The sequence below is a fragment of the Chrysemys picta genome, chromosome 3, assembly GCF_011386835.1.
Source record: "Chrysemys picta bellii isolate R12L10 chromosome 3, ASM1138683v2, whole genome shotgun sequence".
Classification (NCBI taxonomy): domain Eukaryota; kingdom Metazoa; phylum Chordata; order Testudines; family Emydidae; genus Chrysemys; species Chrysemys picta.
The window spans coordinates 183505242-183518796 of NC_088793.1; the positions used below are offsets into that span (position 1 = coordinate 183505242).

At 43.1% G+C, this 13555-nt stretch overlaps 1 protein-coding gene across 2 annotated transcripts in view; it reads left to right on the plus strand.

Moving 5' to 3' along the window:
• The first annotated feature begins 1581 nt into the window (after positions 1-1581).
• EML6 (EMAP like 6) overlaps positions 1582-13555 on the plus strand; it is a 403044-nt gene continuing 391070 nt past the window's right edge. For both annotated transcript variants that reach the window (XM_005308049.5, XM_065590765.1), the window contains exons 1-2: positions 1582-1833; positions 3330-4014. In XM_005308049.5, the coding sequence (XP_005308106.2) occupies positions 3818-4014 (197 nt within the window). In that variant the 5' untranslated portion in view covers positions 1582-1833; positions 3330-3817. The remainder of the gene's footprint in view (positions 1834-3329; positions 4015-13555) is intronic.

The window sequence follows — 13555 nt, forward strand, 5'->3', positions numbered from 1 at the left end:
TCCCTTCTCTTCACGTGCCAGTATATTTATGCCTGTATCTGTAATTTTCACTCCATGCATCTGAAGAAGTGGGTTTTTTTACCCATGAAAGCTTATGCCCAAATAAATCTGTTAGTGCCACCAGACTCCTCGTTGTTTTTGTGGATACAAGACTAACATGCCTACCCCTCTGGCACTTGGCACCATGTTGTTAGTTGGTGTAACCTAGCTTGCAGGCCTCTGGTGGTAAAAAGTCATTCTGGAACATAAAGCAGTAATACAAACCAAACCAACTCTTGCTCAGCATACATCTTCTGAGGATTATTTACCAGATGGATTCATATAACACACTAGTCAGAATTTAAAGCTGCTTTTCCTTGACAGTGAATCCCTCTCTGGTGTAGCTTTGCCAATGGGTGTAGTGAAGCATAAATTATATTTCCTCATGATCATTGAATTAAATCTGGCCTATTATCTGGACCCTGTGTTGACTTTCAAAATTCTGCTGAAGCACAATTCCCAAAAGCACCACCAAGGGGTCAAATAGTAACAACCTTTACAATACCAAAAATCAAATTCAAAATCTTGGATGAACACTTTAGGGATCTAGGGCACTCTCACTGCATGTAAGTACTTTTGTGCTATTACCTCCTTCTCTCTAGGGATGCAGCATAGTATAGCACAGTGGATCGGCAGAGTCTCATATCTGGTGTTTTATGTATAGCCCCTGCTCCTGGAGTCCTTTACATTTTGTGAGATTCTCAGCTTTAATTTAAAAAATGGATGTGTCTAGCCCTTATTGTTGCAGAGAAAAGCTAGAAACATGGACACTATAGGGCCAAACCCCAGAAGACAAATAAAAGCACCCCAAGTTTTTATTTTTTAAAACCTCATGATTTGTCAGCCAATCTCAGGCTTTCAGGGTCGCTGTGTTTGAAGGCTTGAGGCTGGCAAACCTAGTAATATTTCCATTGGAAATAGCTCAATAGGCAGGTCTTTAAACAGTGGGGCAGGGGTGGAAGGCAGCCAAGGAAAATTTAGTTACAAATAGCCAGAGGGGACGGTGAAATCCAGCCCTGGTGTAAGCAGAGACTGTTCCCACTGTGGGGGAAGGGGGAGAAAGGTAGGAGTGAGGGGATGTGGGGAGGGGAGTGGCGCACCCAAAGGCTGAGGTAATAGAAGGCGGGAAGCTTGACAGGACGGGAGGGAAAGGAGAGGCTGGGGAAACTGTGCATGAGCAATGGCGCAGACAGAGTGTCAGGCGTGACAGGACACTCCCCCACCTTGGCCGTTGCTCCCCAGCCCATTTGTTTCCCCTCATCCGCAGTTTCTGTCAGATGCAGCCACAACCCAAAACCACCAAGCCGCATAGCCAGCGCCACAGCAACCGCGGGGGGCGGGTCCCGGTCCCAGCCGCGTTGCATCTTGGGACTCGTAGGCGCCTCACGGACTCTTTCCTGCCGGGCGAGGCGACTCAAAGGCGTTAGTGAAACTCCAATCCCCATGATCCACTTTGGGAAGCCGCCAAGCCGGTTCCGCGAGCAGCAGACTGGGCTGTGGGCGTCGGGGTTTCCAACAGAACCTCCCCGATTCTCCAAAGCCGGTTACGACAACTCACTAACCTTCCCGCCCACGTTGAATGAGGCGCCAGGGCTGCCTAGGAAACATGCCTGGCCGTGTGCGCTGGAGACTGAGCCCCGGGAGGGGGAAGGATGGGAGGACGCCTGCCAGCAGCCAAGGGAGTGCCATTCTCCTCCCAGCGCTGCCTGGGCGAGCTGCACTCGCCTCCGCTGCCACTCGCCTCAGGGCTCCGGAGCACACGGACCAGGCTGCAGGGAAGAGCGCTGCTGCCAGGTGACAGATAGCGACCCCTGGGGCACGCTGCTTTGGCTGTGGGCTTTGGTGTCAGGTCACATCCTCCGTTACCACCTCCTAGTGGGGCACGATGCCCTGTGTTATACCTCCTCCCCACACACAGAGGAGTATTGCTTGGGCTGTGGGGTTAGTATCCACTCGCTCCCCTGTTTGGGGCACGGTGCCCCCATACACAGACAGAGGGGATCGTTGCTCTGGCTGTGGGGTTAGTATCCGCTTGCCCCTCTGGGGCATGGTGCCCTGCGTTATACCCCCCCCCCCCCCCGCCCTCCAAGGAGATCATTGCTCTGGCCGTGGGTGTTCGTATCCTTTCATTCCTGTGGGAAAATTTCTCTGTCTGGGGGGGGGGGGTATTCGTATCAGATTACCTCCTGTGCAGGATGGTGCCCCGTTTTACTCCTGCTACGGAGAATATTGCTCAGCGTGTGACATGAGGTTTAAAGCTCCCCAGTCCAGTCCCCTCTGTGGAGTGTTGCTCTGGGGGACAGCGCCGGGTTATATCACCACCATGGACTATTGTTTTGAGTGTGATGCCGGATTATATTTCTTGTGTGGAGTATAGCTTTGTGTGTTATGCCAGATTTTGCCCTAAGGGTCGTTTTGCTTTCAGTGTAGATTCATCGATAGTAGGTTATATACTACGTGGGGAATATTGCTTATGTGTCGGGGGGAGGTACCACTGGGGAGTACTGCTGTGGTTGTGAGGTACAGTTTATATTACCCGATATCAATACAGTCTGGTTTAGTTTGTTAATATAAGGTTAAATGGAGGATAATGAATATGGTTAGAGGCATATTCTGTGGAAATAGATGCATGGTTTAGCCTTTTGATGGTTAGCTTATTCCTACCCTCCCTTCCATCTAGTACTGAACAGTGTTATCTGCATGAGTCTTTGCTTTTCTTCTTCTCTGATTCAGAAATCTCTCTCTGACGTTTGTGACTGTTTTTTGGTGAACGAGTGTGGTTTGAGGTGAATGTTACAAAAGATGTGGAGAAACCACGCAGAACAGTTAAGAACTAAAAAATTAATTACGGCTTTAGGGTAAGGAAAAGGAAATCATGAAAGTGTGTGTTGGCGCTGGAAAAAAAATGTTATTCCAATACATGGGAGTAAACATTTTTTTTAAAATGCTCTCTTGTGATGGTAAATAGAAATGTTTTGATGGCTGCAAAATGGACAGTGTTTGAATTAAATTGTTGTTTTAGACTCCGAGAGAGCTATTTTTGGGGACGGAGCGGGGAAGAGGTTTTGGGTGTATTATATTCATTCTGTTGCTCTTTAACATTATCCTGTATGCAGATTGACAATTGCAAATGGATCATGGTGGAAAAGCTTAGAAGACTTCCGTATAACGCGTTTAGAACTGACAGATTAAATTCAGATTTATTGCTGGAAAACCCTTTGCACTTTGCATTTTAAGTACATGTTTATTTCACATTTTAAATATACTTTTTTTCTCTTTTTCCTTTTCAGTTTAAATCTACTGACATACATTTTAAAAGGGAAAAATCCAGAAAGCCTTTTTGCAGGAAGATATGAAAGTGCATTAGCGGAGACACAGCCAGGACTCTTCTGCAGGTGGTGGTGACATACACAAGTTACTTTGCCTTTGGAAAGAAAAGACCTGTGTGGTATTAATTTACGTGTATGTGCATTATTCCCCTTCCTCCCCCCAGAAGTTGTCTGGGCTGCAAAGCAGCGGGGAGGCAGCAGCTGCTTGTCTCGGGCAACAGAACATTATGGTGGCAGCACAACAGAAGCAGCCGCGGCAGCAACGGCAGCAGCAGCAGAGCTGGTCCGTGAATGTGTTTTCTGATTAAAATCAGCATTGGAAAGTGCACCTGAAGATTCAGCAGCTAGGCAGGAATTGATAACGTTTAAAAGAGAGAAAAATTTTAAGGGGGGGAAGAGAGGGTGGCACTAGGTTTTGTGTGTGCTTGAGGGAGTGGGGATTGGTTATCATGGCGGATCGGACAGCTCCTAGATGCCAGCTCCGTCTGGAATGGGTTTACGGGTACAGGGGTCACCAGTGCCGCAACAACCTGTACTACACGGCAGGCAAGGAGGTGGTTTACTTCGTGGCTGGAGTCGGGGTGATTTATAACACCAGAGAGCACACCCAGAAATTCTTCTTGGGACACAACGATGATATTATCAGGTAAGGGGGGGCAGACAGTTGGTGTGGTGGGGTTAATGGGGGGTGGGGAGAGGAGGACTAGTAAATACCTCCTCCTCTACTCATCTCTGAGCATGTTTCTGTAATTTTAGGGAGAAGCACAGGTTCTCATCAAAGGTTTGGGTGAAATTTGGATCTGTCTGGATCCTGCTGATCTTTTTTGTACGGAAGCCCCCAAATTGTAACTCAGAATAGAAAACGAGTTTAGCCTCTCCGACTGCACCACAAACAAATACATGAAAAACACCACCACCACCACAACAATAAAAAAAAACTGTAGTGCAACACTTTACTGCAAAACCCCTGCTAATTTTTGGTCCACAGTCCCTTAATTATAATGTCTAAATAGAGAATATGGTGTATATGCTATTCTTACAGCAATAAAAATCTGGACTCCAGATATCCCAATATCACAAATGCCTCAATCTGGCACCTGAATCCAGCCAATTTTTGGTTCCCACACTGCCAATTCCACTTAAACAAAGAACAAGTTTAGCTGCTCATGCCCCAGGAAAAAAAATTGTGTGCCAGTGCATTCTGTTGCAACAGAACCACAAAAATCCAGATTCAATACCTGAACCCTGGATTAAGCCAAGTTTTCATCCCAGTCTCTCAAATTCTACTGTCTAAATAGAGAATGTGTTTAGCCACCCCTGCTGTACCTTAAGATGTGCCCTAGCATTGCAAAAACTTGGATTCAGTTTCTGTGTTCAGCTGGATCCTGCCAAATTTTGTTCACAAACACAGAAATTGTATCAACAAAACAGAGAACAAGTTTTGCTTCTACTATTCCACCAGAGAAATCTGGACTCCAGTACAAAAAAGCTGCATGGACTACTGAAACCAGCTAACTGTTGGCCACCTACCACTTTTTTTACCACCTAAATTTAGTATAGCTGAAACTTCTCCTACTCAAGCAGAATAATCTGGAATTCAGAATAGTACCTGATGAATCATGGTGCAACAGTGCTGCAGAAAACATATATCCAGCAATTGAATGTGTGGGTGTCCATCTGGGTTTTGCCACTGAATATGCAAATACTACAATTATCGGATAACCATACTGGAGTCATAGCTTACAGAAATCCATCTACCTTATACAACATGATGTCTTTCACTATCACATACATATGTTAGTTGGCTCATTTACCTCCCTCCTTTCATTGGGTGCACTTACGAAGTTAATTTTGGTTTTATAGGTATTACCAATCCATGCAGCATTCTTTATTTAAATTTTATTTCTTGAAATTCTACTACCTCTAAAACCAGAATGAACTTTTAAAATGCACCCATGGTACTTCATTAAATGCCTGGTACCTCCCTTTTATGTGGCTGGTAATTTATTTTATTCCTTAGAAGCTAGAAAGTATAATACATCAAGGTCCACATTTAGCAATATATATATGAGTTTTATTTTAATACACTCATTCAAAGCTTTGATTTTGTTGCATTTCTATCTGCTAAGGAAATAGTGTCCTGATGATTACTATTGTATAAACTGTATGGCTGGTCATTTATGGAACATTTCGAAGGATTGTTTCCAGCACATTACATAAGTACTAAATTTTGATGATAAAACAGGGGAAGGCTATGTAGGCGTTCAGCATTGGCATTTTGACACTGCATGCCAGTTTTATTCTAATTTTAAAGGATAGTAGTATGCAAATCAGTTATTTAAATCAAAAAGCTGTTTGAGGACTAGCCCTGTGGTTAGCGTAATATGCTGGGAGTTGAAACTACAGTTCAATTCCTGAGCCGTTAGGGCTGAGAATTCTGCTGAGTCAGCATGTTCCACTCCTGGAGGTGGCAGGAGTATTTTGCATTGCTCAAAATGAGTGCTCTGTTGCCAAGTAAATAGCAGCATCAGTGGGGTCCAAATAGGAGTTCCATGTATCTGCTCATGGCCAAGGAAAGTTGCTGTGATGTGGGGTTTAGGAAAAGACAAGTCTTCTGCTGAGAATCCCTCCTCACATATATTCTGATAGAATATTTTTCTTTTTGCATTTGTAATACTTGATGCCTTTATTCCTTTGGTACGTTTTGTGATTCTCATTAAAGAGAATTCAGACACAGCATCCAATATAACCACTTTTTAACTGGATGTTTACTGGTATGATAAGCAGTGAAGTGTGTAATAAATGCTAACATTTTAATTGTCACAGTTAGGTGTCAGAGCCAACATCTTATTGAGATGAATGGGGAATAGTTCTCCAGTATTTCAATTAGTGCAATTGTTTTACTTTTTCTATGTCCAGACTCATGACAACAGTGCATAAATTTGCAATATGAAAGTTCATTGTAACTAAAGGGATTTGTAACATTTTTTTAAAATGAAACTTTATACTTTGGAAAATACTGCAAAATCAGTATGAAGGCCTTGGAATGTGTGGTTTTTCTGCTTCCATAGGTTCCTATTTGCTCCATTTGTAGCGAAAGCTTTCAGGGATGTACTGTTTTTATGAGAGTTGATGAACCCTATAAAAACATTCATAGAGAGTGAGAGTTACCATCCCACTTTGCAGTGTTTACCAAAGTCATGGGCATGAATGTTTTTCCATAGTGAAAAGGTCACATGTTAAAATAAATTAAATTCATTGAAGCAGTTTCTCCTCCCTTGGTGTTCACACCTCAACTGCTAGCAGAGCACCTCACCCTCCCTGATTGAACTAACCTCGTTATCTCCATACTGATTTATTCATAGATTCATAGATTCATAGATTATAGGACTGGAAGGGACCTCGAGAGGTCATCGAGTCCAGTCCCCTGCCCGCATGGCAGGACCAAATACTGTCTAGACCATCCCTGATAGACATTTATCTAACCTACTCTTAAATATCTCCAGAGACGGAGATTCCGCAACCTCCCTAGGCAATTTGTTCCAGTGTTTAACCACCCTGACAGTTAGGAACTTTTTCCTAATGTCCAACCTAGACCTCCCTTGCTGCAGTTTAAACCCATTGTTTCTGGTTCTATCCTTAGAGGCTAAGGTGAACAAGTTCTCTCCCTCCTCCTTATGACACCCTTTTAGATACCTGAAAACTGCTATCATGTCCCCTCTCAGTCTTCTCTTTTCCAAACTAAACAAACCCAGTTCTTTCAGCCTTCCTTCATAGGTCATGTTCTCAAGACCTTTAATCATTCTTGTTGCTCTTCTTTGGACCCTTTCCAATTTTTCCACATCTTTTTTAAAGTGCGGCGCCCAGAACTGGACACAATACTCCAGCTGAGGCCTAACCAGAGCAGAGTAGAGCGGAAGAATGACTTCTCGTGTCTTGCTCACAACACACCTGTTAATACATCCCAGAATCATGTTTGCTTTTTTTGCAACAGCATCACACTGTTGACTCATATTTAGCTTGTGGTCCACTATAACCCCTAGATCCTTTTCTGCCGTACTCCTACCTAGACAGTCTTTTCCCATTCTGTATGTGTGAAATTGATTTTTCCTTCCTAAGTGGAGCACTTTGCATTTGTCTTTGTTAAACTTCATCCTGTTTAACTCAGACCATTTCTCCAATTTGTCCAGGTCATTTTGAATTATGACCCTGTCCTCCAAAGTAGTTGCAATCCCTCCCAGTTTGGTATCATCCGCAAACTTAATAAGCGTACTTTCTATGCCAATATCTAAGTCGTTGATGAAGATATTGAACAGAGCCGGTCCCAAAACAGACCCCTGCGGTACCCCACTCGTTACACCTTTCCAGCAGGATTGGGAACCATTAATAACAACTCTCTGAGTACGGTTATCCAGCCAGTTATGCACCCACCTTATAGTAGCCCCATCTAAATTGTATTTGCCTAGTTTATCGATAAGAATATCATGCGAGACCGTATCAAATGCCTTACTAAAGTCTAGGTATACCACATCCACCGCTTCACCCTTATCCACAAGGCTCGTTATCCTATCAAAGAAAGCTATTAGATTGGTTTGACATGATTTGTTCTTCACAAATCCATGGTGGCTGTTCCCTATCACCTTACCACCTTCCAAGTGTTTGCAGATGATTTCCTTAATTACTTGCTCCATTATCTTCCCTGGCACAGAAGTTAAACTAACTGGTCTGTAGTTTCCTGGGTTGTTTTTATTTCCCTTTTTATAGATGGGCACTATATTTGCCCTTTTCCAGTCTTCTGGAATCTCTCCCGTCTCCCATGACTTTCCAAAGATAATAGCTAGAGGCTCAGATACCTCCTCTATTAGCTCCTTGAGTATTCTAGGATGCATTTCATCAGGCCCGGGTGACTTGCAGGCATCTAACTTTTCTAAGTGATTTTTAACTTGTTCTTTTTTTATTTTATCTGCTAAACCTACCCCCTTCCCATTAGTATTCACTATGTTAGGCATTCCTTCAGACTTCTCGGTGAAGACCGAAACAAAGAAGTCATTAAGCATCTCTGCCATGTCCAAGTTTCCTGTTACTGTTTCTCCCTCTTCACTAAGCAGTGGGCCTACCCTGTCTTTGGTCTTCCTCTTGCTTCTAATGTATTGATAAAAAGTCTTCTTGTTTCCTTTTATTCCCGTAGCTAGTTTGAGCTCCTTTTGTGCCTTTGCCTTTCTAATCTTGCCCCTGCATTCCTGTGTTGTTTGCCTATATTCATCCTTTGTAATCTGTCCTAGTTTCCATTTTTTATATGACTCCTTTTTATTTTTTAGATCGTGCAAGATCTCGTGGTTAAGCCAAGGTGGTCTTTTGCCACATTTTCTATCTTTCCTAACCAGCGGAATAGCTTGCTTTTGGGCCCTTAATAGTGTCCCTTTGAAAAACTGCCAACTCTCCTCAGTTGTTTTTCCCCTCAGTCTTGATTCCCATGGGACCTTACCTATCAGCTCTCTGAGCTTCCCAAAATCTGCCTTCCTGAAATCCATTGTCTCTATTTTGCTGTTCTCCCTTCTACCCTTCCTTAGAATTGCAAACTCTATGATTTCATGATCACTTTCACCCAGGCTGCCTTCTACTTCACATTCTCAACGAGTTCCTCCCTATTTGTTAAAATCAAGTCTAGAACAGCTTCCCCCCTAGTAGCTTTTTCAACCTTCTGAAATAAAAAGTTGTCTCCAATGCAGTCCAAGAATTTGTTGGATAGTCTGTGCCCCGCTGTGTTATTTTCCCAACATATATCCGGATAGTTGAAGTCCCCCATCACCACCAAATCTTGGGCTTTGGATGATTTTGTTAGTTGCTTGAAAAAAGCCTCATCCACCTCTTCCACCTGGTTAGGTGGCCTGTAGTAGACTCCTAGCATGACATCTCCCTTGTTTTTTGCCCCTTTTAGCCTAACCCAGAGACTCTCAACACTTCCGTCTCCTATGTCCATCTCTACCTCAGTCCAAGTGTGTACATTTTTAATATATAAGGCAACACCTCCTCCCTTTTTCCCCTGTCTATCCTTCCTGAGCAAGCCGTACCCATCCACACCAACATTCCAATCATGTGTATTATCCCACCAAGTTTCAGTGATGCCAACAATGTCATAGTTGTATTTATTTATTAGCACTTCCAGTTCTTCCTGCTTGTTCCCCATACTTCTCGCATTTGTATATAGGCATCTAAGATACTGGTTTGATCTTTTCTCCCAGTTTTGTCCTGACTCTCCTTTCTCTCTGCCAATATAGCCCACACTCCCTCTCGTTTCCGACCCATCTCCCCGGTCTCCATGTTCCCCACTTACCTGTGGGCTTTGCTCACCTGTCCCCGTCGAACCTAGTTTAAAGCCCTCCTCACTAGGTTAGCCAGTCTGTGTCCGAATAGGGTCTTTCCTCTCCTCAAAAGGTGAACGCCATCTCTGCCTAGCAGTCCTTCCTCGAATAGCATCCCGTGGTCTAGGAAGCCAAAGCCCTCCTGGCGACACCATCTTCGCAGCCAGGCATTCACCTCCATGATGCATCTGTCTCTGCCCGGGCCCCTACCTTTGACAGGAAGAATTGAAGAGAATACCACCTGCGCTCCAAACTCCTTCACCCGTACTCCCAGAGCCCTGTAGTCACTCTTGATCCGCTCAGTGTCACACCGCGCAGTATCATTTGTGCCCACATGGATGAGTAGCATGGGGTAGTAGTCAGAGGGCTGGATAATCCTCGACAATGCCTCCGTAACATCTCGGATACGGGCCCCCGGCAGGCAGCATACCTCCCGAAATGAAATGTCAGGGCGACAGATGGGCGCCTCCGTCCCCCTCAGCAGAGAGTTTCCGACCACCACTACCCTACGTTTCCTATTCGCAGTGGTGGCAGCAGACTTTCCAGCCTTAGGGGTACGAGGCTTCTCCTCCTTTACTGTAGGGAGTGATTCCTTCTTTCCTGTATCAAGGAGAGCATAACGGTTACCTATAACCACGGCAGGAGGGTTCGGAGCAAGAGTGGAGCACTGCCTGCTGCCAGAAGTAACCAGCTGCCAGTGTCCACCCTGAGCCATCTCCTCCTCCACCAGTGGTGTATCAGCAGTCCTGTGTACTGGGACAGCTACCTCAGCTGTCTCCACATGGATACTGTCGAGGAATTGCTCGTGGATTCGGATGCTCCTCAACCTAGCCACCTCCTCCTGTAGCTCTCCCACCTGCTGCCTGAGAGATTCCACCAGCAGGCACCTCTCACATTGGATGGTCCCCGCAGCCTGGATATCAGTAAGTGGAAATTGCAAGTTACAGTCTTTGCAAAACCACACCAGGATCTGGGTAGAGGCATCCATGCTCAGGCGCTCTGTCTGGCTACAGGCACAGGTGGAGGAGACAGTAGCAGTGCTGGCACAGGTGTTGCGGGTCTTCCTAACCATCGTAAGCCTCCCTCTGTCAAACTCCCGTCTGCAGCCCCCTGTCAGCTGAAAGGGTTGTTTAAGCAAAAAGTTATGAATGTAGTTGCTTTATAGGTATTAAGGGGAATCAAGAGAAAAACAGATGGAACTGGCAAGGGACCCTCGCCCCCTTCCTGCTCCCCTTCCAAACTCCCTTGCAAAACTCCCTGTTAGCAGCCCCTGTTCGCTTGCCTCTGGAGATTTCCATTACTTGCATCTGAAGAAGTGAGGTTCTTACCCACGAAAGCTTATGATCCCAATACTTCTGTTAGTCTCAAAGGTGCCACAGGACCCTCTGTTGCTTTTTACAGATTCAGACTAACACGGCTACCCCTCTGATAAAAGAAGGTGTGAGTAACAGTAGGGGGAAATTAGTATGGGGAAATTAGGTTTTGTAATGACTCATCCACTCCCAGTCTTTAATCAGGCCTAATTTGATGGTGTCCAGTTTGCAAATTAATTCCAGTTCTGCAGTTTCACGTTGGAGTCTGTTTTTGAAGTTTTTTATGTTGAAGAATTGCCACTTTTAAGTCTGTTATTGAATGACCAGGGAGATTGAGGTGTTCTCCTACTAGTTTTTGAATGTTATAATTCCTGATATCAGATTTGTGTCCATTTATTCTTTTGAGTAGAGACTATCTGGTTTGGCCAATGTACATGGCAGAGGGACATTGCTGGCATTCTACTTTTAATTGAATTGTCACTTAGTAGGCCAGTGGTAGAACCAGGAATAGAACCCAAGTGGCCAGAGTCCCAGTTTAGTGTTGTACTCTTAGGTCACACTGTCTCTCCTACTTTAGTCTGAGGATGTCCAGAATAGTAAATTTCTGCAATCTTTCCATACCAAAAAGAAGTTTACCATGGGAAATAGTTAAAATATAAATTTAATCAGTTTAGATTTTTTTTCTGTATACTTTTTTAAATGCAGTTGATAATTTGATTATTTTTTAAATTGGTGCAGTGTCTGAAATTGCATAGTTAGTCTGTAAACACAGATACTTAACCTTTTGGGTTCTAATTGATCAAATTCATCTCTAGAGTAACTCCATTGTCTCTCATCTTATAGTTTATGTTCCACAACAAAATACAATCTTCTCAAACTTTGGCAGCAACATAGTCAGAATTTTTGGATTTCTAGATCTAAACTACATTTCCAAGAACTTCTACAGTATTTAAGAGTTTCCTAACAGCTTTGAAGTTATGAGAGATTTTTATAAATCACATTGGTTTTGTTGTTTCTGCAGTTCTTAAAACACAGTATGAATCATAACTGTGTTTGCCTTGGCTGATCTGTTGAATACCAAAATAATATAATGTTATACATCTACAAGACTACATTTGTATTCTAGCTGGGGAAAAAATAAATCAGCTGTGAGACAGGAAACCACAAATCACAGCACATTTACTCTAGTTTTATTATAGTAGTCTGTGCCTCTGGATATTAACTAGAAAGCCAACCTGCTAACCTCTGGTAACAAACCATGTTATTTATGTGAGAGAAACTGCAACTTAATAATAATGTGGGATTTGTCAGAACAACTCTGTAAGTACTCTGGTATATGTGTTCCACTGTGCTGACAGGCTAGGAGGTTAAGACAGATTACAAAATATTGACATGCCACCGCTGATGGGATTTAATGGGTTGAGTGAGTAGATGGAGGTTTGGTTTATTTCTTACGGTGATTATTTCAGAAGATAGATGACATGTTAGAGAATGGCTACACATTTTTGCTGGGTTGATAGGGTTGTGAAAAATAAATGTGATGCCTGAACCAATGTCACTTGTTCCTGGAGATATTATATATTATTTTAGAGAAAAAAAATGAAGACAAAGTCATGGCCATCAACCACCTTGAGTCAAACCATCTTTGTTTCATTGGATCAAGTACAATATTTTAAAAATTGCATATTGTAATAATATGTTACGTTTACATGGTGTCTCTTATGCCCAAAGATTCTAAAGTACTTAACAAACTTTACATACAGTTATTATTTTCTATAATGGTACCTGCTGGCGAATGTTCATCACACAATAATAACCAAGCTACTATAGTTATTTCCTATGATGCTTTTAGGAAAAACTGACCTGTAGTTTATGGTGACTTTAATAGCAACCAATGCACATAGAGCACCACTGAAATGCAACTTACTTTGGGGTAGGCAAGTGGTACCAGTTGGTACAGCTCATTGAAAAATAGAAATAATTCCCTGTTACAGTTTTAATGGTAACCCCCAAACTGTTTCCATTCAAAAGAAAAGACTCAGAAAGAACAATAATAGAATACCATTTATTTAAATATTTGTGGATGTTTTCTACATTGTCAAATACACCTCTACCCCGATATAACGTGACCCAATATAACACGAATTCGGATATAACACGGTAAAGCAGTGCTCCAGGGGGGCAGGGCTGCGCACTCTGGCGGATCAAAGCAAGTTCAATATAACGCGGTTTCACCTATAATGCGGTAAGATTTTTTGGCTCCCGAGGACAGCGTTATGTCGAGGTAGAGGTGTATATTGATTTCAATTACAACACAGAATACAAAGTGTACCGTGCTCACTTTATATTTATTTTTGATTACAAGTATTTGCACTGTAAAAAAACAACAGAAATAGTATTTTTCAATTCACCTAATACAAGTACTGTAGTGCAATCTCTTTATCATGAAAGTTGACCTTACAAATGTAGAATTATGTACAAAAACTGCATTCAAAAATAAAACAATGTAAAA